Here is a 26,512-nt window from a genome sequence, read left to right on the forward strand (position 1 = left end):
TGACAAGACTGCACAGCTCCTGTGATACAGAGTATGAGAGCTGCAGTCACAGATGTAACAGTCTCAATCCCCAGCAAGCTCATACCTTGTCTACTGCCAGTACACAAATGAACTGCACACAGGCTAACTCATGTACACCTACATGAACAGCAAAGAGACTACACAAACTGACATGCTGGCTTATGCAAAGGTAAGAAGCAGGTAATGCAGATGTTTAAAAAAATAAAGAAACAAAGTTTGTGCATAATAGGAAAAAAAAATATACTTTCCAAGTCAAATTATGAAAATTGGACCCCCTGAAATGGACTGAAACTCTATACTTTTAACCCAGGCTCATATACTTTAGCCCTTTCTTTGAAACCAGCAAATACTCAGTAAACCCTTAACAAAACATTTGTAGAAGATCTAGCACCTCTTTTCCCCAACACTCATTTCTTAGGTTCTACTCCAAACATAGCTGCATCTTTTTGTCTCCAATGCTGCCTCAAACTGGCTTCCTGCTGCCTCCAATCCCTTACTAACCTCATTTCCTTCTCCCAACAATCTACTTCCACCTTCTTCTGTTCTGCCTGTGCAAGGGCAAACAGATGTGGCTGGATCATGAGGGAGTAAGGAGACCCTCAGCAATACAGAGTAAGTTAAGACTTAAAGGCATTATCTCTCCAGAAGGAGGTAGGGAGAAGTAAGTTTGGATGGGACTGGCCCATGTGAATCAGTCTGGGTATCTGGCCACAGCAGAACAATGCAGCATGCACTTCTGCAGTGCTCATAAGGCTCCAGCTCTAAAGAAAAGGCAGCAGCTTTGGATGGCTCCAAGTCCTGGGCAACACGTTCCATACCTTCCCAGATGAGAAATACTGATAAATGGCATAGTAATATGGATGCTTGAGTCTTAAAGTTTAAAAAAAAAAATAAATCCAAGGGGTAGAGGCAGATGGCCAAAGAAACCAAGGAGAGCACAGCAAATATCTTTAGAGCAGAACATAACAGAGTCTTCTGGAAATGAATCTATACCTGATGAACATGCCAGCAAAGAAAGAAAAAAAACCATATCTCTCTTTGAAACCAGGCCAAACTTTCACACTTGTGCTCTGAAACATTTGAGATAACATACATGTCCCAACACTGTTACCAAGACAGATTTAATGAAAACTTCTTTCATCCTTCTGAATAGAAAATGTTCCTCTATTCTCACTTTCCAAAAGAGAGTATACTGAACTCAAAGAACTAATGGAAAACTAAAACTAATAGGTTCGGAGAACAGTTGTTCAGTCCAAGCAGTCTTGAAAGCATGAAACAAATATTCTAGCAATAAAGTAACAGAAAAAGGCACTTCAAAAAGAGGCACTTAATGTTGATCACAGTAAAGTTTACTGAAATTTACAGCACTGAATGACTTTTTCTTTCTTCTTGTTATTATTAGGGCTATTGATTGTGTCCTGAACACACCATTCTCAGACTTGAACTGAGCTGTGTTCAGCGATATTTTGGCATTACTTTGAGACTAGTATAACCATATACTAGTTTGATGGAGTTTTCACTTCCAACACACACACAGATCATGGCAATTATAATTCCAGGCTGCTTTGCACAGAATTTTTGTCTCCTGAGGTAGCTAGTGCGCAGAAGGTCTTAAATTAGCTTCATCTTTCACTTGGCTGTTGCTTTACTGTCCACTGTCTTCTAGGCAAGAGCAAGGAACAACAACATGGAAGAAGAAAATATGGCAAGGAAAAAAGATTTATTTTAGATTACTAAATTTTATTTGGGTTACCCTGAAATTCCTGACTACTGCAATAGAGACAATATTATCAGTAAGTGGAAAAAGAATCAAAGTAGTGCTATATTAATTTTGAAAATTCTAACTTTTGACAGATGAATACAAAATGAGGGCTTTTTTTTTTAAATCAAAAAAGAAGGTTTAAAAACTGACACTTCAAATTTATACAGGAACCTACGGACTCCAACTCATGAGCACTAATCACTATTCTAATAAAAAAATAATTGATGCCCTGAATGTTTTACAGGCACTAAGAGATCATTATAATTTATCCCATTTCCAGAAAAATAGGTTTCAAATACGTGCTGAGTTCTACTTTTGAAGTACCTCTTTCAGATGCAAGCTAGACAGCAGCTAACTAAAACATGATTAGGGAAGTTCTGCAGAAGCAAGTTCAACTGCATTAAAACATACTCTAACACAGTATTAAGTCTCTAATTTGTTTTGACTATCAGTTCAGTCATACAGAAATTATGCCAAATAGCTCGTCAGCCTTTCAAAAAACTGAAGAAATTGTCCATTTTTAAAATCTAACATACAAAACTGAAATGAATTCTGAAATGGGTACTGAAAGTTGTATATAAGCTTTACTCAAAAAATTTTATCTTCTTTTCTGCATATTCATCAGTGGGGAACAGATACAAAGCCACTAATCTTCCTCCAAACATATAACAGAGCAGGTTCCTCTGTCTAGAAGAGCAAGTAGCTCAAAGGATGTCTTATAGAATTTTACAAACAGCAAAGAAAAATACAGAAAAAAGAAAAGGCAGCATCAACAATTGAGAAGTGTGCATGAATGTTGTTTCCCTTTCTCATTCACATTAAAGGTTACATTTTAAAAGAGGGCAAATTTTCTTCTGAAAATACTGCACAGTTGATCAGAACTTTCTATACTGCAGTACTTTAACATTATAAAGTTAACAGTTACAATGCTCAGGAAGGGAATGGAATACCTCCCACACAAGAAGAGGCTGTGTTCTGCCTGGAGAAGAGAAGGCTCACGGGGGATGTTGTAAATGTGTATAAATATGTGAAGTGAGGGATCAAGATGGAGCCAGACGCTTCTCAGTGGAGTCCAGTAACAGGTCAAGAGGTAATGGGCACACATTAAGACACAGGAAAACAATTTTTTACTGCGAGGTTAGTCAAGCACTGGAGACAGGTGCACAGTGAGGTTTTAGAGTCTATCCTTTGTGATATTAAAACTTCAGCTAGAGCAAGTCCTGGGGAACCTGCTCTAGCTGACAGTCTGTGTCATGAGCAAGATGGCCGGACGAGACGGTTTCTAGTTTCCTGCTGAACTCATCCATTCTTTATTTCTGTGATACTACTACCAAATAAAACAAAATGGTAATTTAAAACACAGAACTCCACAGAGAAAGCCCTACTTACAAGTCTCAAATGGAAGGTCAGTGGCTTTTGTAAGAGCCTAATCAGCTTTAAATACAGCCTTTTAAAAAAAACCCCATTGGCTGGATCCAAAGTACTACAGAGGAGAACCTTGTAAAAATGTTATGAATTTTTCATGCTGTCAGTTAACACTGAGCAGCATCAACTGCAGAGTCCATTCTCCTCAGCTGAGACAATATTCACCAGCACTCCAAGAAACCTGAGCGCACGTCTTATCAGAGAAGCTGTTTTAAGATTTTCTGGTCCTATTAGGATCCTACCGAGGTCAACAAAGTAGAATGCCTAATGGCATGCTTTTCTTTTCAGCTATCAAGCTGGTCTTGGAAAAAAAGATAACTAGGTTTTGCTTTGTTCTCATGGATCCATTTAAAAGCACAATAGCATTCAGAACACAACAATAATAATCAGTCTTATTCAATCTGCCCCACATCTGATTTCCCAGAAACCTAATAGGTTTCATTCTGGCAGGAATCAAATTATGAAGGACAAGTTTACAATTATTCCCATGCAACGTTTTAATATCTCTCTCACTGACAAACTTAAAAGATAATGCAATCACAGCATTTAATTAGCATACATCTACTCTAAAAAGAACAGCATTAAGGAATAACAATCCCAAAACTTAATTTGGGATACTCTACTAATAGTCTTCTAACAGCTCAGACAGCAGATGACTGGAGTTTGGCACAATCTTCATTAGTGCCCTTATGATAATTCTCATTCCATTTTATTAAATGTTTGCAATTATTCTTTCCTTTAATAATTGTTCTGGAACAGTAGTGAAACCAGAGGAAGGACATGTGGGCTTGAAAATTCCCATTCTCCTAATTTAACAGGTGGTCCAATAAAACATGCTGACATCAGTTGGTCTAACACACTTGTTAAAATGCCTCACCAATGGATTCATGATATTAAATAACTCCCATACTGAGGGGACTGCAAAAGCAGTCCATCCACTCCACTCCATTAGGTACTCTGAACTTTACTTCTAGTTTCATTGGAACAGTTTCTGTCATTCTGATGATTATTTTCATTCACTGTTTTCTCCTGGATTTATAATCTTCTGTAAAGAGGTCATCTGTAATGGGCTGTTCTTAGAATCAGACAACGAGTAACACAAGCAGAATCCTGAATTCCTATACATTTGATTTATAAGCACAGAGTGATAAGAAACATGGAAAAGGAAACATAAGGACTTTAATGATAATTCTAATCCACTTTACTAGCACTCTTGGTAGACCCATGGCTGGGTCCAAAAAAGCTAAAAAACAACTAATACAGACCCAATTTTTTTCAGCATAAGGACACCAATACTGGTGCAAAAACCATTCTAGTTCAACCAAGAACCAGAACAAATCAATTGCTACCAGAACTAGAAAGTATTGGCAAGAATGCCCAACACTGGCTCTGAAGGGTAAGAGCCACTAAGGCAAAAGAGAGACAGCATCTGCAGTGAGCTGATGCACCAAACTTTCAGCGACACAGGAGGAGGCTGGTGATGCTCAGCTTCTGTAGGATGTCAACAATGAGCTCTACAGCAGCCTGAGAATCTCAAAGCCATGAATGGCATTTTAAATCCTAAAAAAAAAGTGGCTTTGCAACAACTGTTACCAATCTTCGTGACAGGTTTCAAGAAGTGTCCGAACCAAAGAGACTCCCTTGTGTACTGCATTTCTTTGATAACAATGGATCTGCTTTCCAGCAGTCTGCTGAATATTTCTGTCACAGGGATTTCAGCTCAAACAGAGCTACCTGAGAAGCCAGAATGAGAACACCATAAAAAAAGCTTTCTCAGAACAAACAGTTTGAAGTTTAGAGCTGCTGAGTATTTTATTTTCAGATTCCAACCAGGATGCTTGAGATCTTCTTATGTAATGAAAAAAAAGTTCATAGCAAAGTGCTTCTGGGCAAACCAGTAAGTATTCTGAAGTAACCAGGGATTTCCCTCTATCATTTACACCGATGGCTTGACAACCAAGAGAGAAAATCCTGATCTAAGACTGCCTAAAAGCTTCCATACACCTCCACACTAGTGACACTCCTTATGTAATATGGGACTCTTCTCAAAAATAGATGTGAAGAGGAAGCTATTTTCTTGTCCTAGAAAGAACAGCCTGAAGTCTCAGTTTCCCACTGTGCTTTAGAAATTAAATCCCAGGCAGATTGAAGACAATGCTCAACTCAGGATAATCAATAATCTCGGGAATTAAATTGTCTGTGGCGATGAGGACATCCAATTACCACCCTGTCATCTGTCCGCATCCTAAGGCTGGGATCTTGAGGAGTTAGCATATTTAATGAAACCTGCTTTGTCTAAAAAATATTCCCAACTTAAGTGAAAGATTTGCTTAAATCATATTCTGGTCTCTCAACTACTAGATACAATGTAGATATTAAAAAAGAGAATTATCAGCAACAATAGATGACATTGAGGAAATATTATTGTTAAAATTGTCTCCTTGACAGGCCATTCACCACTTTCCAATAATCTAAACAGAAGAGGCACTTAAACATGTAGAAATAGAAGTATTTTTACTTCAGAACATCCCATTTGCATTTTAATGTATTTCCAAAATTATTCAAATTATCTTAAGGATCATATTTTAATCAAAGTATTGGACAATTGCTATTCTTTGAAACAGGCTTATCAATGCCTTAAGATGCATAATCTAAATTGAAGTAAGAAACTACAATTCCCAGACTGTTCGAGTGAAAAATAATTTACTAATTTTCCCAGCGAATATTCTCTAGCTGCACACCATGAACAGCAATGAAGCTTTTGTAACTGGCTATGTAAGCACAAAAGGTCTATCTTCCAGGGGGTAATCTTCTCTAAATATGAAAAAAAAAATCTGGAAACAATTGCATTACATTCATAACTGGCAAGAAGCTGGAAAAAGGCTGGGATGTGAAAAAAATCCTACTAGTACATATACACAATTTTGGTCTGAACACGCATTAAAGAAAGCATGGTAAAAAGCAACCTTCAGTTTCCTCAAAATGTAAAGGCATTGTGACATTCACTACTACATTTACAAAGACAAATGAAAAGGCATAAAACCTGCTTATCTGTACACTAACACAAAAAACTAAGTAACAAGAGAATTAAATTTATGATAAAAGAAACATCTTTATCACATGGAAAATAATGTTTCTCTAAGTGTAATCAGCCTATAAATTTTGTATTTTTTATGAAGAAATACTAATTTCAGTCATGAAGAGATAAGACATCATTCTATCAATTCAGTAATCCACTCACAAAGGGTAATAATATAAGGTGCTACAGAGGACTATCAAAAATTGAGTTACAAGAACTACACATTAGAACAGGAAGATTTCTTCTCAGACAAGATTTCTTCTTACCTCACATTTATTAACAAATTAATAAATAATTGTGGAAGCCTTTGTTACCCATATATCTAACAGTCCTCTAAATCTCTTTAAAAGCTTTTGACCTCAATTATATTCTGAGGAAAGATCTTCATAGGGCACATAGGCAATGTAATATTGTCGACATTTCAGATTTGATTTATAAATGTGTTTCTGAGAAAGAGCAATATTATGATCTTTTCCCATTACATGGTAGGCTCGGTATGTCATTCATTACTTGTAATAAAACACCACTGAAGGTGGCAGGGCAATCACTGCCTTCATTTAGGGCCAGTAAAAGCAAATTTGACTACTTTATAAAACAGTGACAGCATCTAGAACCAGTTACATCCAGACTGGGGGCTGAGGGAAGGGGAACTAGAAGGGCAAAGAGGAATACACAACCTTCTCACAGTGACAACAGAAAGAACACATACTATTGACTAGGGGATCATAATTCCTTTATCATTCTTCTTCTGATTTCTACACATTTCCAAGCTGAAAACAGTGTATCACCCAAAACAACACCTCACAGACTGTGAGTTATGCAAGTAAGAAAATCATGCTGGATCTTAATTAAGTATAGATGTAATACTCAACAGGATAAATAAATAAAAAAGGGATGAATAAAGAGATGTTTTCAAGCCAAGAATTTTTTTTCTTAATCACTTTGTAAGCAAAGAGCAGTTATACATTTTTGCTATGGTCCATAACTGATTTCTTTTCATATATGGAAAATTTACACAACTTTATTCTAGCTTACATATTAGGAAATAAAAAAACGTTTTTTGGTAAATTCATGTTGTCCTTGTCCATTGCATGCTTTAGGAACAGCTTTAGCTGATCCCTGAAGAAGCATTAATAGCAAAGGAACTATAAGATCCTGCATTCAAAAGGAAATACCCAACAGCAACAATGCATTAAGAGGACTTTAGCAGTATGGACTGTGGGTGGTAGCAGCTAAGGAGTAACCCAATGAACAAATCAAACCACTGAAAGGGGTCACTGGGGTATCTGGGAGAGAAGAGGAGAAACAACTGCTTCTTTGAGAAGTCATTCCCCACCTCCTGCAGTAAGACAGGAAATTAGGACCAGACAGACTGTGCTGAATGAGAAAACTCATTTGGAATCACAGAACAATACTGACAAAACTCAGAAAACCTAACTGAGTGGCCAGCAAATTACAAGTCTGCATAAAGAATAGTTTCTGGAAAATGAAGTATTTTTTTTTTCCATTTTTTGTAGGTTAAATAATTTAGAAATGCATTTACAAATGTTACAGCAATCTTCATGTGGTAAAACTACTTTTATAATAGACAGAAAAGCCCAAATTTTTTTTTTACTTAGCTTAGCATTTTGGGATATACCTTGAAACTTCAAAAAAGGAATGATGCACTAATACAAATGACACAGCTCAATTGCCTGACTTTGGTCTATTGCACTTAAGAAAATTTCCTACTTTTGTTTCTTCTTGCAGATTTTAAAAATATGTAAACTGTTCTGCCAAAGAATGTTGTTAACCACAGGATTTTAGACACATATCTACAAAATCTCCACCATTATTAGAATTAAAATATAAACAGCGAGTTTGTAATGTAGTTCTATGACTAAAATATTGAAAATACAAGAATTCAACTTTAGGAAAAGCTGACATATAAACCAGCTATTTACCTAGTAATCTTACTAGACGAAAGGGAAATGCAAGCATGTTTTGAAACATGAAAGATGTACGATTTTGAAACAAACCTTGTCCATTAGTTTACTTGCATGAAGACTCAGGCTATTAAAGAATATTTTCTTGCTCAACATATGCATTTCTTCAATTGTTGTCAACAGTGTGGCTGCACTGTTTCCTACAATACCACTGAAAAAAAATTAAAACTATTTAATGGATCTAAAGGAGAAACAACATGATAGTCAGATACTTAAATATCATTAAAATATTATTTTCAAAGTTTAAAATTTAGAAAAAATAATTACAGGGAACAATTCTCCATAGTGGCTAAGAGATAAGCTGACTGTAAGAACAAGCATCATCGAGTATGTCATTCAGCAAATATTAAACACAGGCTATCAAACTTGCACAAACTTTTTTCTAGAGTACTAAAATTTACCAGATTTTTGCTTTCTTATGCAATAAATCTACTTCTGTTATCAAAAACAAATTACATAACAAAAAGGGTTAACAATATTCTATCATACTGCCTGTTAGGGATAGCATTACCTCTCTCATTTCTGCACTGAGATGCTGGGCAACTCCAAAACTGTAAGAATTCATGCCTTGCTATTCTGAGTGTTAAACTATCACACTTAGCACAGATACCACATAACCCTTAAATGGCACTACAGGACTATGCTCCTCTCACAGATGTACCCTCCCTCTGGCTATAGGAATTGCACTTTTGAGCCACAAACTGTCAGTGAAAATTCATTGGGTCATAATAGGACTAAGCCTCTATCTCAATTTTCAGATTGTAATCTTGTGTTTAATAGATCATTTTTCAAACTGATTTTTCCTTTTATTAGTAAGGTGCACCTTCCCTATGCAGAGGAAATTATTCAGCTAGTAGAAGGTACTTCAGTGGTTTTTAAACATTGTGCTGTTAACAAGGCAGAAACCAACAGATAAGACTGACTAAGATCTTCCATTTTAACATCACATTTTCAATTGCACCAAGCTTCATAACCATGGGGAAATTCTAATTTTGGAGACAGAAAAACAAGACCAACATATTCCAGGATTTTTGTACAATAAAATTAAGAATAGGCCTTACATGTGTTCTACAATAGTCCTGCCATCACAATTGAGGAATTTAAATAAGCTAGGAGGTGCCCGAGAACCACTTATCCCAGTCTGCCCACCATCTGAAGTATTCTCAGATAGAGAAGCTCAACTAGTGATATTAATGCTTCAAATTCTCAGCAGTTCAGTCCAGGGCTGTGGAGGGAGATTTTTCTCCTACTTCTCTTTTTAACCAACATGAACTACAGTATATGCCACAACATATAAATGATATATAAATTAGCAGCTCTGGCTCATCTCCAGTTCCTGTATTCCTGGTGGCCTCTAACAGGTTGGAAGGTGATCAGTGCATCTTCAACACTGAGATAAGGGAGTGCATAATTAGGGAAAAAAGTTATCAAAAAGTTAAGAAAAAGTTATTAAAAACAAAACAAAACAAAACAAAAACAACAACAAAAAAACAACCAAACCCAAAAAATCCCAAAAATCTGAAGCAATTTTATTTAGTAACATTTTCTCAAAGGGGACTTGACTTTGTCATATGAAATGCTGTGGAGAGTTTTTTGTAAACTATTTGAATCTACACAGAACAACAAAGAAACAGTTATTGTGCCAAATTTATGCTGTATTCCAAAGCAGTTTTGATATGAACTGAGGAATGGCAATGGGTAAATGGTTTCTGCTTATTATCCCATATGTTTCTACTTGATGTCATAGTGCAGAGCAACAACTAAGCAACAAAAGTACTCTTCCTAGCAGATTTGTTCTTATATATACAATTAGGGAAAAAAGGCATTTTTAACATATTTTGTAATTTTGCATACCTGATTGTATGGTGGTAGAACTTGAGCAAATTAGAGATCTTGTACAGTAAAACTGCTCCTGGCTCGGCAACAATCACCTGCTCAATTCTAACCTGTAGCATGAATAAATACAAACATCCTTCAGGTCATAAATTCTGAAAGCCAGCCTTCTATGACTTTATAGGCAATATATCTCTGATTTTTGAAAAATAAATTCAATTAGAAATAAATTTTAAAAGAGAATGTCCAGTTAACTTTAATGTTTGGCTTGCACCGAAGTGCTTGTGGGCTGCCAAGCATCTGGGCAGAAAACACAAAGGTATATGCACACTTAAAAAAAGAAAAACTACAAATCAAAAACCCCTTCCAAAAATCCTACAGTCTCTACAGATGGGACTGATGTTATTGGAAATTTAAAAATACTGAGATAATTTTATGGATTAATACCAATACATACTGTGGAGTCTTCCCCAGCACTGAATAGCAAGAACAGCTGCAATGCTGCAGAATCATTAAACCACAGCAGTAGATTCCTACCATCATGCACAAATTCAGAACACCAAAATATTAGGTATTTTGCCTAAGAAACAAATTTTACCTGGATGAATAAATTCTTCCCTGAAAGGAGAGCATAAGTATCTCCTACCAGTATTTAGTCAGAAATATTTATAACTAATAACCATCTATGTTGATTGTTTATCTCAACCAGGATTTGCTGGCTACACAACAGAATGGTGCTGAGCATCTTTACAGCTGGACAGCTGATGTCTTGTCTCCTTTGTCTCCTTGGTACACACAATCTCAATCCACTCATAAAAAGCTGCTCCAGGGTCAATCTTTGTGCACTTATGAAGCAGAGTAGACAGTGACTTATCCCTGCACTGCTCTCCCACGTGCCTGAGTGTGAAAGGGCTACACGCAAATCAGCAGCCACCATCCACTCTCCCAAGTTATTTGATGTTCAATAGAACACAATGTGCTGCAGTCCCTTCTTAGAGCCAGCTGTAGGGAGAACCAACCAAGATTATGTTCTCTCAATCCTTTCAGTTTGCATCTAATTCACAGCCCAACAGCAAATTTTACTTTTTAACTCTTACTCACAATACTTAATGCACGAAGTTTATTTCAACACAAAGGTGAACTTTGCTCTTCAATGTGTTTGTATATACAGAGGTCTATATACAAATATATGTCTCCAGTGTTACCTAAAAGGTCCTGTGGGCATGAATACTGAGTACATTCTAGTTGTACAGCAAAAGAGAATATGGCAGGCAGGGGAAAAAGAGGGAAAACAATACATTAACAAAAAAAAAAAAAAAGAAATAACTGAAAGTAAATAAAATAATTAAAAAGTGAACAAGAGAACAGGCAGAAGAGGGAAAAAAATAAGATTTTAGGATCACAAGAGAAAAATAAAAATTAAAAAGACAAAGTGGGAAAAGGAGAACTGCTGCTTCCCATACAGAAGTCTTCATTGCACTGGAGAACCAAAATTTGCAAGCGACACAACCTAACCTGTTTGGGGAGCCTTTGGACTTAGAGCTCTTGCTATTTTTTAGTCCTGTACATCCTGTTGCTAGCTGACCATAAAAGACTACCTGCAGTACACATAGGGCATCAAAGACATTTTGCTTTGAGCTCATCTTAAATGTCATGGAACAGATGAGGAGTTTAATTTTAATGTTTTTTAGGATTCTCCTACCTCCAACTGAAATGAGAGGCCTGTGCTAAGATCTACCACTAGGGAGTGTTCAAGAGTTACTTAAATGCCTAAACCACAAACCAACTATCAGTAAGAAATGTGGGCAATTTAGACTGCATGTAAGCATAACCATTCTATAATATGTTGTAGAAAAGACTCCTCCAAACTGAATCAGTTACTGTTGTTCCTCTGAACATGGTGGCTTGTAATTATCTTATTACCTATTATGCATTGTCTCAAGGCTCTTCTGCTTGGGGGCTTCTCAGGGGGGATTTTTTCTACCTTTTTTTTTCTTTCCCCTCAGGAAACAATAAGTGTTTCATACTTTTTACTGGAAAGTCTAGACTGTCAGTGAATTAATGTAAGTTGCATTCTATTAAAATACAGAATACAATGGGAAGTCTTTACTTGTTCTTTTAAGATTTTTTTTTTTTTACTAGCACAGTAACTAACAACAATATTTCAGGGGATTATTTCTAAAGACACTAGCAGAATGTAAGTGTAAAGAGTTTGGCAATTAAAATTAAAGTTACTGTGTACTTAACTATAAAAAGTTACTGTGTACTTAACTATAAAAATCACAAGCACATCAAGACCAAAACTTCCTCTGACTTACACAGGAGTTTGATTTCATTCCTAATCACTTTGTTGGAATGCACAGAAATACTGAACTCAAACATCAGCATTCAGTATAAACAGAACTGATTCAAGAATGCAGAAAGTTTGGAAATATCTTCCAAAAAAAACCAAAGCTGTGGTGATTGTGCGTCTATTAGGACAGGCGTCTTCCAACAGATCAAAAACAAAAGGTTGTGAAGGATGATCATAATTCTGTGGTAACATGCACAAAACTGAAATACAAGAGCTTCTGTCTGAACATCTGGGAACACTTTTATTTTACTGTGCAGGTAGGTGGCTCGCTGAGCACTGGCATTTGTTGCCCAGTGAGGCTGTGGAGCCTCCATCCTTGGAAGTATTTAAAAGTCACTGGGACACAGTCCTGGGCAACCAGCTCTAGGTGGCTCAGCCTGAGCTGGGAGTTTGGACCAAGTGACCTCCAGATGCCCTTTCTAATCTCAATTCTTCTATAATTCTGTGACTTTCTAAATGGCACCTTTTTGAATTTTACCTCTCTCCAAACCTTATCCTTTTCTCATCAGAAACTTATGTGTCGTACCTAAAAACTAGCTGTTCACATTTGAGACTGAGCATTTGTCAACTGGATACGGTTGTTATAGCTACAGAATCCTAAGGGAAATTTATTATAATCATATTGAGGCACAGTAGATTTTGCTTTAAAACCACCTGGATTTATGCACTGTACAGTCAGGCAATAATTGGTATCAGCTTTATTACTTTGATGGCTTCAGTGCTTATGTGAAGCACATACAATAGACAAGTCAGGCAATCATTTGATGGATCATCATTAATGATTTCTATCACACGTGTCCCCTAAACTTACTAAGGCTGTAGTTTGAAAAAAAGACAAGTATAGAAAGATGTGGCAAATATGAAAAACTGAGGTAGCATAAAGCTGGTAATTAGGAAACAACTTTTCATGGTGTCTTTAAAATACAAGAGCAGGAGTTATTAAAACAAACCAAAAAACCCCCATAAACCACAAAAGGAACTGGCTTTTCACACAAGAACTGAAACATTCACTTCTCTCATGAAGGATATGTTGTGAATATCAACAGTTTATATCAATTTGACATGTTCATGCAAGAAAACATCTACTGAAATCTATTATATACAAAGAAGTTATGGCTCAGTAAGTCCTTAGTATATTCACAAACAGGCAAGGAAACTATCCTAACAGATGTATGACACAACTGCATAACCTGTACACTTTTCCCTAAGCATAATGATCACTATGAAAAACGTGTTAGTAAATTACATGGATTTTTCATTTGACTACTACCACCACTGAGATATTCCTATACACTTATCACAAAGCTGTAATTTTATACATCAGCACTCCTCAACATAGGAAAAGTAAACCAAAAATCAAGAGTCAAATTTAGCATCCTAGTATCCCTCATTATATGACTATTGTAAACCAGACATCTATGAACAAAGGAATCTTTAATTTGAGAAAAAATCCTTCAGAAGTCAAAAATCTAATTCTTAACCAAGGGCAATACCAAATACCAAGGGCAACCAAATACACGGAAGAGATGGGAGCACAAGTTCTGAAAAAACATGACAGAACAGCTTTTGTATTTAGAGTGCTAAGGAAAACAAAATACTTCACCTTTAGAGGCCTGCAGACACCTTCTGTGATGTGCCCAACTACTTCTTGAATATTTTCTTCCACACCTATAGTTAATGCAAACACATGCTAAGATTATGCAAATGTAATTCCCTTTTCTTCAAGATTATAAAACAAATAAACAAATGTAGGAGGTACTCCTCCATAAAAAGCAGTATGAACTGTGTGTTCTTTTCTCCACGCAACTAGTTCACACCTCCACTGTACCTCCAATCTAACCATTAAGAAATAGCTGCATGGCAAAACAGTCCCAGAGTCATTACCTTTTGCTATGCAATTGCTTCCTAGGGCAACACAGTGCGTGGGAATCTAAGGTAGAAGTAGCAAGGGGAAGAATAAATGATTTAGCAAGAAGCTATCTCAGTAAGGCTCAATATTAGCACTTCATGAAATTAAACTAGAAAAACACCTAAAACCCCACCAGGCTGGTGAGACGCTCAAGGAGCAGCAGCACAGCCTGTTTGAAAGGCCTGACTGGCAAACACACGTGTCTGTCAGCGCTGCTTACTGACGAGCTCGTGGTGCTGCTACTAATGAAGTGACATGTGTACCTCCACACTACTGCGTGCTGCAGCGCTGGCAAACGCTTCCTCCCCAGCAGCAATTGAAACTCATCTTTCACAGAGCGATGTACAAAGGAGAATATTGCCCTATCTTAGCACGAAACACAAATGAATTGTTGCATGGCAACCAGTGCTGTCATAAATCAATCAAGCTGAAAGCAACAGATCTTCAAGCTCTCACTTCTGTAACAACTCAGAAGAGATTTATGGAGAAAGCAATACTTTAATTCTAATTTAAAACTTGTCAACAGGAGTTCATCTTCAGATGGGACCCATGCGATGAAAGTAAACAAACTGACTGTGACATGTGACAGAAATCAGGTGACCCGAAGCTATATTTTGCTTATTTCAGAGTGAGACAGATTAACTCAGAGAGTAAAAATAATGAAAGATCAGAGATCTGTGCCAACGCCTCTTTACACCAAGTTACATGAAAAGCCATATAAGCAACAACTGAATTCGGTGTGGTGGCTGTAAGAATTTCAACATACTGAATTGGTAAGGTAATAAAAATACACTTATATACTTGAGTACTGATATCAAGGCAAAAAGCAAGATTACAAACCACAGCGTGCATGCTCTTTTACGTAATGGCTAGCTCCCAGACAGACCTTAGCAATTTACACATTTTTTAGTAGGAACAGTCACACTTGTACTGCTCATCAATGTAACAAGTACCTAGCACATATTTGCAATAGTATATCTAGACCAGATTGACTTAAAAACAAGTTGTTTGGTATGAAAATTTTAGCTCAAAAAATATACAAGCTCGAATACCAAAGGACACAGAATAAAAATTTTGAGATACCACATGCTTGTGCCTTCGCATGTATTTTCATGTCCAATTAGAATATCTGGATTCCAAAAGCAGTGAAATCTTCCAGCAGAATGGGTTATATAAGTGGTGCAAGTTTGACATAAAAGAATTACAGAATAAACAATTCTCAAAGGTCCAAAATAACTTTTAGAATACAGCTCATAACTGAAGATACACTTCCAACTCCTTGCAACATCATATATAATTTTTCTCTGACTATCCTTCTATAAAAGGAGAGATCTTTTTTGGACTTTGTTTAGCTTCTGTTCTCCATCTGGGTTCCTGTAACTCCACAAAAAATGGGTTTCTACTGCATCTCTTAAAATGCCTGCAATTCTCAATTCCTTGCAAGAGAAGATTTCTTTATGACTGGGAGGCTCCTGCTAGCTATAGAATACCTAAACTCTGAAGAGGAAAACGAGATCCTTTATGCTTGTCCAGCAAAAGAGTTAAACCTTTCTGAATGTGTTTTCAGCACTTAAAATTTTAACAGCATTTTTGGTCAGATTAATCTGAAATGCTAATTTTTGCAAGCTTAACATTTTAAAACTTTTTAAAAACCATCCTTGCACTCTCTGCTTATGGGCTACATAGTCTGGTCACTTTGAAGTAAAAACTGGGATGGAAACATTTCTCAAAAAAAAGAAGTTCCACACATACAATTTTTCATCCAGTGGGACCATATGCACCAACAGGTATACAAGTGGCTTTTTCTTTGGCTGTTTTTTGAGAATGAAAATTTTTCTATAGCTGTGATTTACCACACTCTCCACAGTCCTGAAAGTACATAGAGCTTATAGGAGAATTTAAACAGAAATCTGAACTCAGTACAGAGACACCTGAAGGAAAATAATAGAAGTGGTTCCATCTGCAAAAAACTACTCAAGCTGAAATTGAAGTGAATCTGAAATTGAAGAAACATCTGACTGACCTAACTTCAGACAGCCAGGTAGGTGTTTTATCTATGGCAGTTGCTTGGGCTCCCTCTATAGGGGAATGGAAAAAAATCCCAGTTTGTGATGAAAGTCTCCAGAAATCCTTACATTAGATCTCAAATTTTGTTAGGAAGCACTGCATTCTGAAGACGCAAATCTCTGTCCTTATCTCTAACTGCAAATAAACAAGATGTCCAGTTGTTACATAGGTACACGAAATTAACTCAAGTTTTATTCTAGCCTGCGCAGCCAGACACCTAAAGATTGCACGACAGCACAGAAAATTCAGCTTGAGTTTTTCAGTACCATAGATGCTGTCCTAACTACCAACTCAGGACCTGAATTTATAAAGAATAGATAATGTCAGGGTACTTTGGGGTTGCACTGCCCATAACTGTTTCTTGTTAAATCCAGTGGTATCCTATTAAGTACTGTTTTGTCTTACAGACCTTACCACATCACTGTGCTTGTCATCAAAAAAATTTCCCCCAAGATACAGAGAAATAGTTACAGACAGCACCTCCTAAGCTCCCAGTTTGTTGCTCCCAGTATGGAAGGAAGAATTCCTCTTTATATTTCTTGAAAACTGTTCAACAGTGATAGCAGACCCACTCCTGGAGAGCTTCAGAAAACATATTTTTCCTTCAGACTGAAATACTGAATGCCTTGTTTACACCAGTCTTTCCAGGAAAAGGTTTTGTCCTGGTGATTTTTTGTTGAAAATCTCTCCCCCAAATATTTATATTCTCTATTTTATCAAGTATCTTGCTCTGTGGCTGGAATGCTCTAATTATATCTCATTCCATGGTCATATCACCTCAGCCCAACATCCTGTCAGGAGGCCAAAGAACTTCATAGTTAAGCAAAGCACTACACAAAGAAGTGTGAGAATTTCAGAACAAAGCACAGCAGCAGAAGTCCAGCCCACAGCAGAACCAGACACATTTACATGCTCCATGTAAATGAAGTTTTTCCTGAAGGGCTCCCCAGTTATAGCAGAAGCATCTGTCAGTCATCTACAAAGAACTGCCATGACTTTTTCTCTACCATAAAACCATCATGAGGTCTGCTTTCCTGTCTCCCTGAAATACTGTCAGCAAACAGTATTCAATTCAATTCCACTGTACACTATAACTGTACTTAAAAATCAGCATTCTTCCAATTTGATTTACAACAGTTCCTAAACAGCCTCCTTTCCTCACATACCATTAATAAGGAAAGACAATTAATACTTACAGTAGTAAGGCAAATCAGAATACACATTCATTTTAAAACCCAGAGTAGGATTGAGACATATAATCTGAAGAGCTCACCAGATATTGATCACATGTTAGTTCCTAAAATGAGTTTGTTACAATTGAGTACACATGCTTCATTTATAAAAAATATATTTTTCTGTAACTATGGTGGCAAATCATACTAAATCTTCTACAGGATAAACGTCTTTAATGTATAGGTTCAGTCTACTAAAAACAAAGCAAAGAGATTGAAGACTAAGCATGAGACTCTCCAGTTCTGATTTGAAGGAGAGTTCTGATATTAAAAAGCTTCACCTATTTGTGAGTGGCCTACGTCAGCCTCCATAAACCTGGAATGATGTTAAGTGACAGATAAAAATTCCATTTTCCTTGTAGAACAAAGAGACTTACAGAAAAAAGGAATTGTATTTTTAAAAAATTACTAAACAAAAGAGCAAAGACATAATGGAAATCCTCAACATAATATGTAATGTTTTCAAAGAGACATGTATTCATATAAATTACAAACAATTTCTGAACTCTGAACTACACTCTGAAATGTCCCTTTGTAAATTTGACGTAAATCTATTATAAGTACAGTAAAATAAAATTAGTGCATTTTGAAACACTATTCTTTTGTTACAGGCCCTCTTTTGGTAGAATGCAACCACCAGCTATTCTGAGATTATTTTTAGGAAAATTTAAACTCAGACTTATAACTGAAGCCCAGCCTAAGAAATTAGTCACACTTCTTTATTACAGACTTACTATCACTTCACAATTTATGTTTTAAAACCAGTACTACCTTGAATAGTCACAAGCTTTAACATAGCTTCTAAGTGTTCTTTTTCGGAAGCTGTAGCTTGATGCAACCAGGCCAGCATGTCTCCTACATACCTACACAAAACCAGAAATTTCTGTGTAAATTAGTGGTTTATGGTGTCAGGAATTCAAAAAGCCAACAAAATAAGGGTTATTTCATATACATTCTTGTTGTACTGTACCTCAGAGGATCGTGAGAGTGCATTTCAATAGGGCGGGGAGTACCTCCCAGACCTCCTCTAGTAAGAGCATCTATAAAGCCACGGACCACAGCACTCCTTCTAGCTGTTCCAAACTCATCCAACGTGTATCTGTTATCGAAACATGAAAACAGGTTAAAAAAACCCAGTCTGCCTCACCACAGTTGATTAGTTCAGCCTCACAGCTAATACAAGTAAACATTTTTATAGTTCTAGAAATCTTGCATCAATGCTTCTACTATAAAGCATTGAAAACCATCTGATGATGTCAGAATTCCTATCATCCTGCTCTATGGTACATCTGACAAACAGGAGAAAAGAAGACAAATTTTATGCTGTCACCTGCCTGTCTGCTCTAGAGCAAATGTGTAGGATGAGACAAGACTTCTGATATTGCAGACAGGTGGTGCAATATATAGTCTTATATATATATATATATATATATATATATATATATATATACACACACACGCGCATATACACTTTCCTTTTCTTCTTTCTTGATTGGAGAGCTCTTAGTTTCCAGACTAAATTAATTACCCGTCAGATTATTATTTGTGGGGTTTTTCTACTGAATTTGAAAATTTTTTCCCAGTGTACCTCCTTTGATACCATTGCAAAATAGACTGAAAGAAGTACTTGGCATTGTGTTTTCTACACAGGAGCATTGGCAGAGGCCATAGTCTTAGCAGGATCAGGTTAATATTACTGAAGAAAGAAAAGGGGGTGAGAGAAGAAAATTAAGTGACTGCTTCTGCAGTGTCCTGCAGGGCATCAGGCACAGCATTGCCAGCCAGGAAAGGGAGGGGATTGTCCCACTCTGCTCAGCACTGGGTCAGCGTCACCTCAAGTGCTAGGGGCAGTTTTGGGTGCCACAATATAAAGAAGACATTAAGATATTAGAAAGTGTTCGAAGGAGAGCCACGAGGATGATGAAGGGCCTTGAGGAGAAGCCACATGAAGAGTGGCTGAGGTCACTTGGTCTGTTCAGCCTGGAGGAGACTGAGGGGAGACCTCACTGCAGTTACAGCCTCCTCATGAGGGGAAGAGAAAGGCAGGCACGGATCTCTTCTCTGTGGTGACCAGTAACAGGACCTGAGGTTGTGTCAGGTGAGGTTTCGGATGGATATTAAAGAAAAAGTTGTTCACCCAGAGCGTGGCTGGGCACTGGAAGAGGTTCCCCAGCAGAACTGATCACAGCATCAAGCCTGACAGAGTTCAGGAAGTGTTTGGACAATGCTCTCAGGCACACAGTGTCATTCTTGGGGATGGTGCTTTGCAGGGCCAGGAGGTGGACTTCATGATCCTTGTGAGTCTCTTCCAACTCAGCATACTCCGTGATCTTCTTCACTCCTCTGAACGGACACTAAAGAGAACTCTTCCTTGACCCTCCCATTCCCTTACCCCCCAGAATTAAATACATGAAAACTCAGCTTTTCAATTTTTGTATACATAAGCATCTTTGACAGGTTTGGGACTCCTGTTTGTGTAAGATCCAGCTGACTGACAGACGCAGCAATTTAGTGCACTGCAACACAAGGCTTCTTCCTTCTAGGCTACCACATGACTCATAGGAACTGACTTATATTCATTTGACAGTTGTTCAGTGATTTTAATCAAAGCAATCTTAGCTGGATGAACAATTACAGCCCAGAATGTATTATCTCAAATGGCTTGCTGGTGGTAGAGGAGGTGCCAATAACTTACACACGGCTCTTTTCTTCAGCAGGCTACCTTTCTGTTGGCATTGAAGCATGAAAGTGTGTGAAGGATGGGAAATGAACACTGGTAACATCCCAGTTATATTTGCAAGCCACAGAACACTTCTATTTTTTTAAACTAATTTAAGTACTCTGAACAACATTCAAACTAAAAAGGAGAAAAAGAAAATACACATTACAATTTTTTTTTCCAATGTAACTGAAAATTGCCAATGAGGGAGCATGGTGTCCTTTACCAATGACCACAGCAGAGGAATATATATATATAAAATAATATTAATAAAAAGAATGTTATTCACTGACTTACATAAGTCTGCATTTAATAAGCAGAGCATTCACATTTAATAGATGTAGAGAACAAAATTTAAAAGAAAATAATATATGGTTTCAAAGATGTTTGACATTAAATTCAATTAGATTTCTACTCTGCTATAAAAAGTCACAGGGAACCTTCAGTTTTGCTCTTTTTAATCCTAATTCTTATATTAAAGAGGTGAGGAAAGAGCACACTGAACAATCTGGAAATTTCTTTTGAAGCGTTTTTCCTCATACACTTGTTAAATTGGAGAGTTAATATCTGCAATTGATAGAAGTCTAACAAAAAATTCTAATAAATTACTATTTACAAAAATAATGCAAGTGGAAGAGATCTAGCATATGACAACTGCCCACTGTCTAGAAGGAGCAGTATTGGAGTGAAAAATCTCAAGCATCTGTAGAAACCAGTTAGCCTTTTTTTTCCTCTCTACCAAGCAGCTATACAATAGATCATTAAATATACAGCCGTGAAACAGATCATATGATCATTATTAGTTCTGAAAACAGCATTCAATAATGATAATTTTGTTTTAAAAAGGAAAGTACTAATTTTCCTTTTGCTCTCAGTAGAACAGGGTATAACCATTATAAAATCCTGCATGTTAAAAAAATCAGCAATAACTATTATTTACACTAGAACACAGTATTTACTACTATGTCATTACACATACTCATGTTCAGAGAAGAAAACATTTGGATATTTTTCAACCCAGCTTTAGTGTTTAAAATATACAGTAATGATCACTGGGGAAAGAGGAAGAAAAAAACCTTTGTAAACCTGAGTGGATGATGGAAGAGGAGCACTGCTTTCAGCTGTGTCTCCGTGCATTTTCTAGGAAACAGTTCCAAATTTTTCTGTTAGGCCCAGGAAGTGAAAACCAATCTGAAATGTTTCTTTTACATCCCCTACTGACTGCAGTCCCAAAAAGTCCATTCATAGTGCAGTCCTTCTGACCCTTTTAGTTGGTAAGTCAATATAAAGAAACAAGAATTTGTAGATTTGGTTCTAAACTCTCGCCTTCCCTATCTTATTCACTTCCACCCAACTGAATCACAATCTTTATCAGATGCAAGGGCAGTGATTTGGAGGGAAAGTGTTCAGTTCACACAAGAGTGCTAATACACAAAAAAACTATTTAGAATTATTTTCTCCCGTTACTTACTTTCTACATTATGAACTCAGCAATTTGTTAAAGGTATGCAAAAATTTTTGTAAGGGAATAAATTAAATCTTGAGATTTAAAATGTAAAGCATCAGTACTACAATTTTGATAATATGCTGTAACAAGTAATTAAGCTTGATAATCTAAGATGAGAGACACGTGTCTGCATCATCTACAGTAATAGGGGTTTTTTGCCCTTTTGGCAGAGGAAAGGTCTTACCAATCAAATTCTATCTTTGTTAATACTATTACTGCTGTTTATGACAGAAGCGTTAGAAAAAAAAATTATCTTTTGCAGATTCATTTTAAACTGGCCAGCAGTGGATTTATGCACAAGATGGGGTTTTCTTCCCTTGAACTAAGAAAGCAAAACAATGATTTTATGAAGTTTCAAAGTATCATAATTCAACAAAGTATTTATTACAGAAAATAAAACTGTATCTAAAAAGAATCCTATAAAATGTTGTGAACAGCATAGTGACTGATCTTTTGCAGCTGTAAAAGAGGGTGTAGGGAAGAGAAGGGACTGCAATTCCCAGCTATGGCCTGAAGTACTGCAACACACCATCCAACAGCTGGGGAGGTCAAGTGACACCACTTCTCCCTCACATCAACCAGCAGAGCTGACTGAGCATGTCCAGATCTGAGCTTTCTCTCACACTGACAGCACTTTTCAGGTCCACATGCCCCATGCACTTCTCCTGTGAAGGGCTCCAAGGAGCTTTGCAGCATCATGTACCTACACCTTCACAGTGACACGCCTGAAGACAGGGCTAGGCCTATGAAAGGCTGCCCTAGATACCTGTGGCTGAAAGCAATTTTCAATGGTTGCAATATGATTAATGCATTAAAAAAAAAAAAAAAACAGCCCAACGAAAACCAAAAGCCCAAACCCCTAAGAAGTGTAAATAACCTCTCCAGAGATGGTTACCCCAATGAACAGTTCTTACAGTGCCACCTGGTGGTTCACTCTCCTAAGTACCATTTCATTTACTTCAACACCAGCAAATTCAGAATAAGAACAGGAGTATTTTACACAGATATAGATATAAATATATCTCTACACTTTAGAGGTCCATATGTAGGGCTTTTTAATAGATTACTGTATAACTCATAATGGAAGACATTTTTACTACCACAGGCACTTCAGTAAGAGCTAATTAGTCTTTACCAACTTTTTACTTTGGGGACTCAAAAGACACAATCACATGTTTTGAACAGGATTTTTTTACTTCAGAAAAATCCAAGAATGAGAGCAGGAATTCACAATTAATTTAAATTAAAACAGTCTGACATTTTACTTGAATTAGAAACTTTTAAGTTAGAAAAGTCCAATGACATTTCCTGTATCATAATTACGTCAAAAAGATTTCTGAAATTTAAAACAGTCAAAATAGCATGTTTTATAACTTAAGTTTCTGGGTAGTTTTGAATTTGGCACAGGACCAAATTGCCACCAGTCTTGGCACTGTAATTCATGCTCATCTTTAAGTTTTATAAGCTCAAAATACTAGCTTCTGTTAAGAGATAATAGCAAACACTTACTTGTACAGGACAGGTCTATCTTGTAAGGCTTCCATGGCTTGAGCAAGAACTGGAGAAATGTCACATGATTCTTGTGTCAATGTCCTGCATTCATCTATAAAATACCAACACAAAAGCACATTCTTTACCCTGTAACACATTTTATACAAGCTGTCAAACAAGAAAATAAGTTAAAAACTCAAAGGTTTTTCACTTTGAAGACTTCAGAATATGCTACCTGGGCTAGTTAGTGTTAATACAATAGTTAGTGTTAATACAATTAAATTCCCCTGCAAGCAGTACTGTAAAATGCATGTCCATCACCACTTTCAACAATAAAAATGACTAAAGGAAGCTTACTATTTGTTCATGCCCAAAATTAAATGTTGACTCATTCAACCTTCAAAATTGTATTGGGCTCCTTTGTAACTGTTTACCACACTTCAGGTAAACTATTAAGAAAAAATGGAACAACTAGTTAAGCAAGCTGTTTGTCTTGCCATTTGGTTCTCTTATTTTTTCTTTCATCAAAATAATTATATAATATTTTATATTCCAGGCAAGAATGTAGAAATCATATAAACTAGATCAAACATTGACAGAAAAATTACGACTTTTTGTAAGGGTGTAACCACAACTATTATTTGAGGTTTCAGCATCCACTGAAGAACAGCTAATGAATATAGAAATCACATTACACCATTTTTTCCCTCATTAATCTCACTGTCAGTGAGACAGTCTTTTGCTTTGGAGAAGAGCAAGTATATTTGATGTATTTGAGGCTATCAAGGTGTTGGATGACTACATCCAGAGTACATATGCAAAAAAACAAAGCCTACTATCATTCAAAAGAGCATCCTGACAAAAGGATTTTTTCTTTTCTAAAAGTAATCCACCAGCCCTCCCACTAAACTAGATCTTACTATCAAATCATTAAAACCAACAACGTCCCTCTAACTCACAAGGAAAGGAAATTCAATACAATTAAAATTTTGTTTGGACTACCACACTGTAGTAGTTGTTCTTTGTGCAAAACCATCTACTAAAACCATAAATAAATAATCCACTTTTATAATAATGAAATTGACCCAAAAACCTAGAGAATTGCCAATTAACAGTTTGGCTCCATAAGAAGGAAACCAAAATGTTAATATATCTTGGAAGGGATTTGTGCTAAGTTCAATCCACATGAAGGAATTATAGGAATCATCAGCATTATAATAATCATAAACATAAAAACATTCTTAGTCCTACTTTGAGTCCATCTGTAAAGTCGTTCATAAGATGTCTCTTGCAGTAATGCCATCTGTTCCATAATTTCCAAGCTACAAGACAAATAAAAAGTTTATTTACAAATTCTATTTTAGAAAGTACTAGCAAAGGCCCTTCAAGTAAAATTAAACATACCATTATTAAAATTTTGAGTATTTTAAAATTTTTTGGTGAAATATTCTGTATATTTCTGCATATAATCTGTCATATGAAGCAAAGGATGAGACCTTGCTTTAACTTCTGCTTTTAACTGTAAATGGTTCTCTTGCACTCATTTAAGTACTACTCACCCTGCCCTTTGCTGATTTGTTCGGAGGAGAATCTTGACATCATCATGAATTTGTTTTACTCGTCCCAGAGCCTTGAAAAAATCCTAAATAAATTTAAAAACAAAATACAAGCAGTGTGTAAAAGCAGTAATTTCTATTCAAAGCTCTAGCACTCTATACCCCTCTTTCAAAAAAAAAAAAAAAAAAGGCACTTAACATGTGTTTTTAACCTGTCTTGTGAAGTATGTGTGTTTCATATCCACTGGGTAACCCTAGGGAGATTTTGAGGACACTGCTATGCATTACATCACTGTCTCCCATTACTGCCATTACTGTTAAAAACTACAGAGCAAAATGAAACATTGTAAAGTACAATGATTATAGGTTGATATTTTTTGTACTCATGAAATGGGATAACTATGTCTTTAAAAAAAAATTTTAAAAAACCATTTGCAATTGACCAGACGAAGGTTTTCCAGAAAAACCTTTCTCTGTGGAGTAACTCAACAGCAGCGGTGAAAAAAACCAAAATAGCCAAAGCCTAGAAGACAAGTACATATGGCTAAAAAGGTTACTTTGTTAGTTTCAGAGAGGAAATGGAAAGCCAGTAGCATTATTAAACAGGCCTTCCTATGAAGACATATTTCAAATGCCTTGGAGGAGACCAGCTATTTCAGTTACAATTCTTACATCTTTTGTGATTTGAACACAGTTTGCTCAGGAAAGTTCATTCTGGTTCAAGTCACATAAAAATAGACATATTCTAAGTAAAAGAGGCCAGCAATTTAATCTACTGCCTTGCATCAACTGTGTTAAAGACCATGATTACAAAAACCCAAAGCACTCTTCCTTTGGGATAAAAGAAAATTTCCAAACCACAAATCTGACTAAAGATGTTTCAAGCACATTGGTTGACTCTATCCTAGGGGAAATGCACACACAGGATGTTAATGAAGTCTACCAACTAAAGCAGAAGAAGTATTTTATCTCAGTTACTTCTGCACATTTTTTAGATGACGTTTCAAGACCAGCCCTCACTGGCTGCAAACCAATCACGCAGTAACTGGCACAGCATTGCTGTCATTGCTCCCTGCAATAGGCACTTTCTAGAAACTTGAATGCTCTTTCATGGCAGGAGTGGTACAAAAGCATACAGCAATTACTCAAGTGCACAATTATTTAGCACATTCTATTTATGCTTTCATTAGCACTGTTTATGGTTATCAGTTCCATGTTCTTAATAGTGCTTTTAATGCAAACAGGATGCCTGTGAAAATGAGATAAATCTGGACTACCTGCTGATACACTACGTGAAGCTTTCCATGCGACTACAATGATAAAATGTCTATTTGGTACACTCAATTCTTTCATTATTCAGTTTCCTTTTACTGTAGAACAAATTTCCTTTTACTGTGTGTTCTTATTCCAACCATATCATATTCCAAAACTCGTTTTGGACGGTGGCTGAAGTGAATCAGCACCTAGTATCTTTAGCAACCAAATAACATTGAGGGAAAGTCTCAGCTCATATTGTCTCAAGTCACTGAGTACCTATATACATGAATATGCAAAATGTACACGCACATGCACA

The 26,512-nt window shown here is 36.5% G+C and overlaps 1 protein-coding gene across 2 annotated transcripts in view; it reads right to left on the bottom strand.

Annotated features, from left to right (window-relative positions):
* COG6 (component of oligomeric golgi complex 6) overlaps positions 1–26,512 on the bottom strand; it is a 55,370-nt gene that overhangs the window by 13,194 nt on the left and 15,664 nt on the right. For both annotated transcript variants that reach the window (XM_054654162.2, XM_054654167.2), the window contains exons 6-13: positions 24,943–25,025; positions 24,635–24,705; positions 23,402–23,495; positions 18,637–18,765; positions 18,438–18,529; positions 14,062–14,126; positions 10,127–10,218; positions 8,306–8,423 (exon numbers count right to left, since the gene is read on the bottom strand). In XM_054654162.2, coding sequence (XP_054510137.2) covers positions 8,306–8,423; positions 10,127–10,218; positions 14,062–14,126; positions 18,438–18,529; positions 18,637–18,765; positions 23,402–23,495; positions 24,635–24,705; positions 24,943–25,025 — 744 coding nt within the window. The remainder of the gene's footprint in view (positions 1–8,305; positions 8,424–10,126; positions 10,219–14,061; positions 14,127–18,437; positions 18,530–18,636; positions 18,766–23,401; positions 23,496–24,634; positions 24,706–24,942; positions 25,026–26,512) is intronic.

Source organism: Agelaius phoeniceus, chromosome 2 (assembly GCF_051311805.1).
Source record: "Agelaius phoeniceus isolate bAgePho1 chromosome 2, bAgePho1.hap1, whole genome shotgun sequence".
NCBI lineage: Eukaryota > Metazoa > Chordata > Aves > Passeriformes > Icteridae > Agelaius > Agelaius phoeniceus.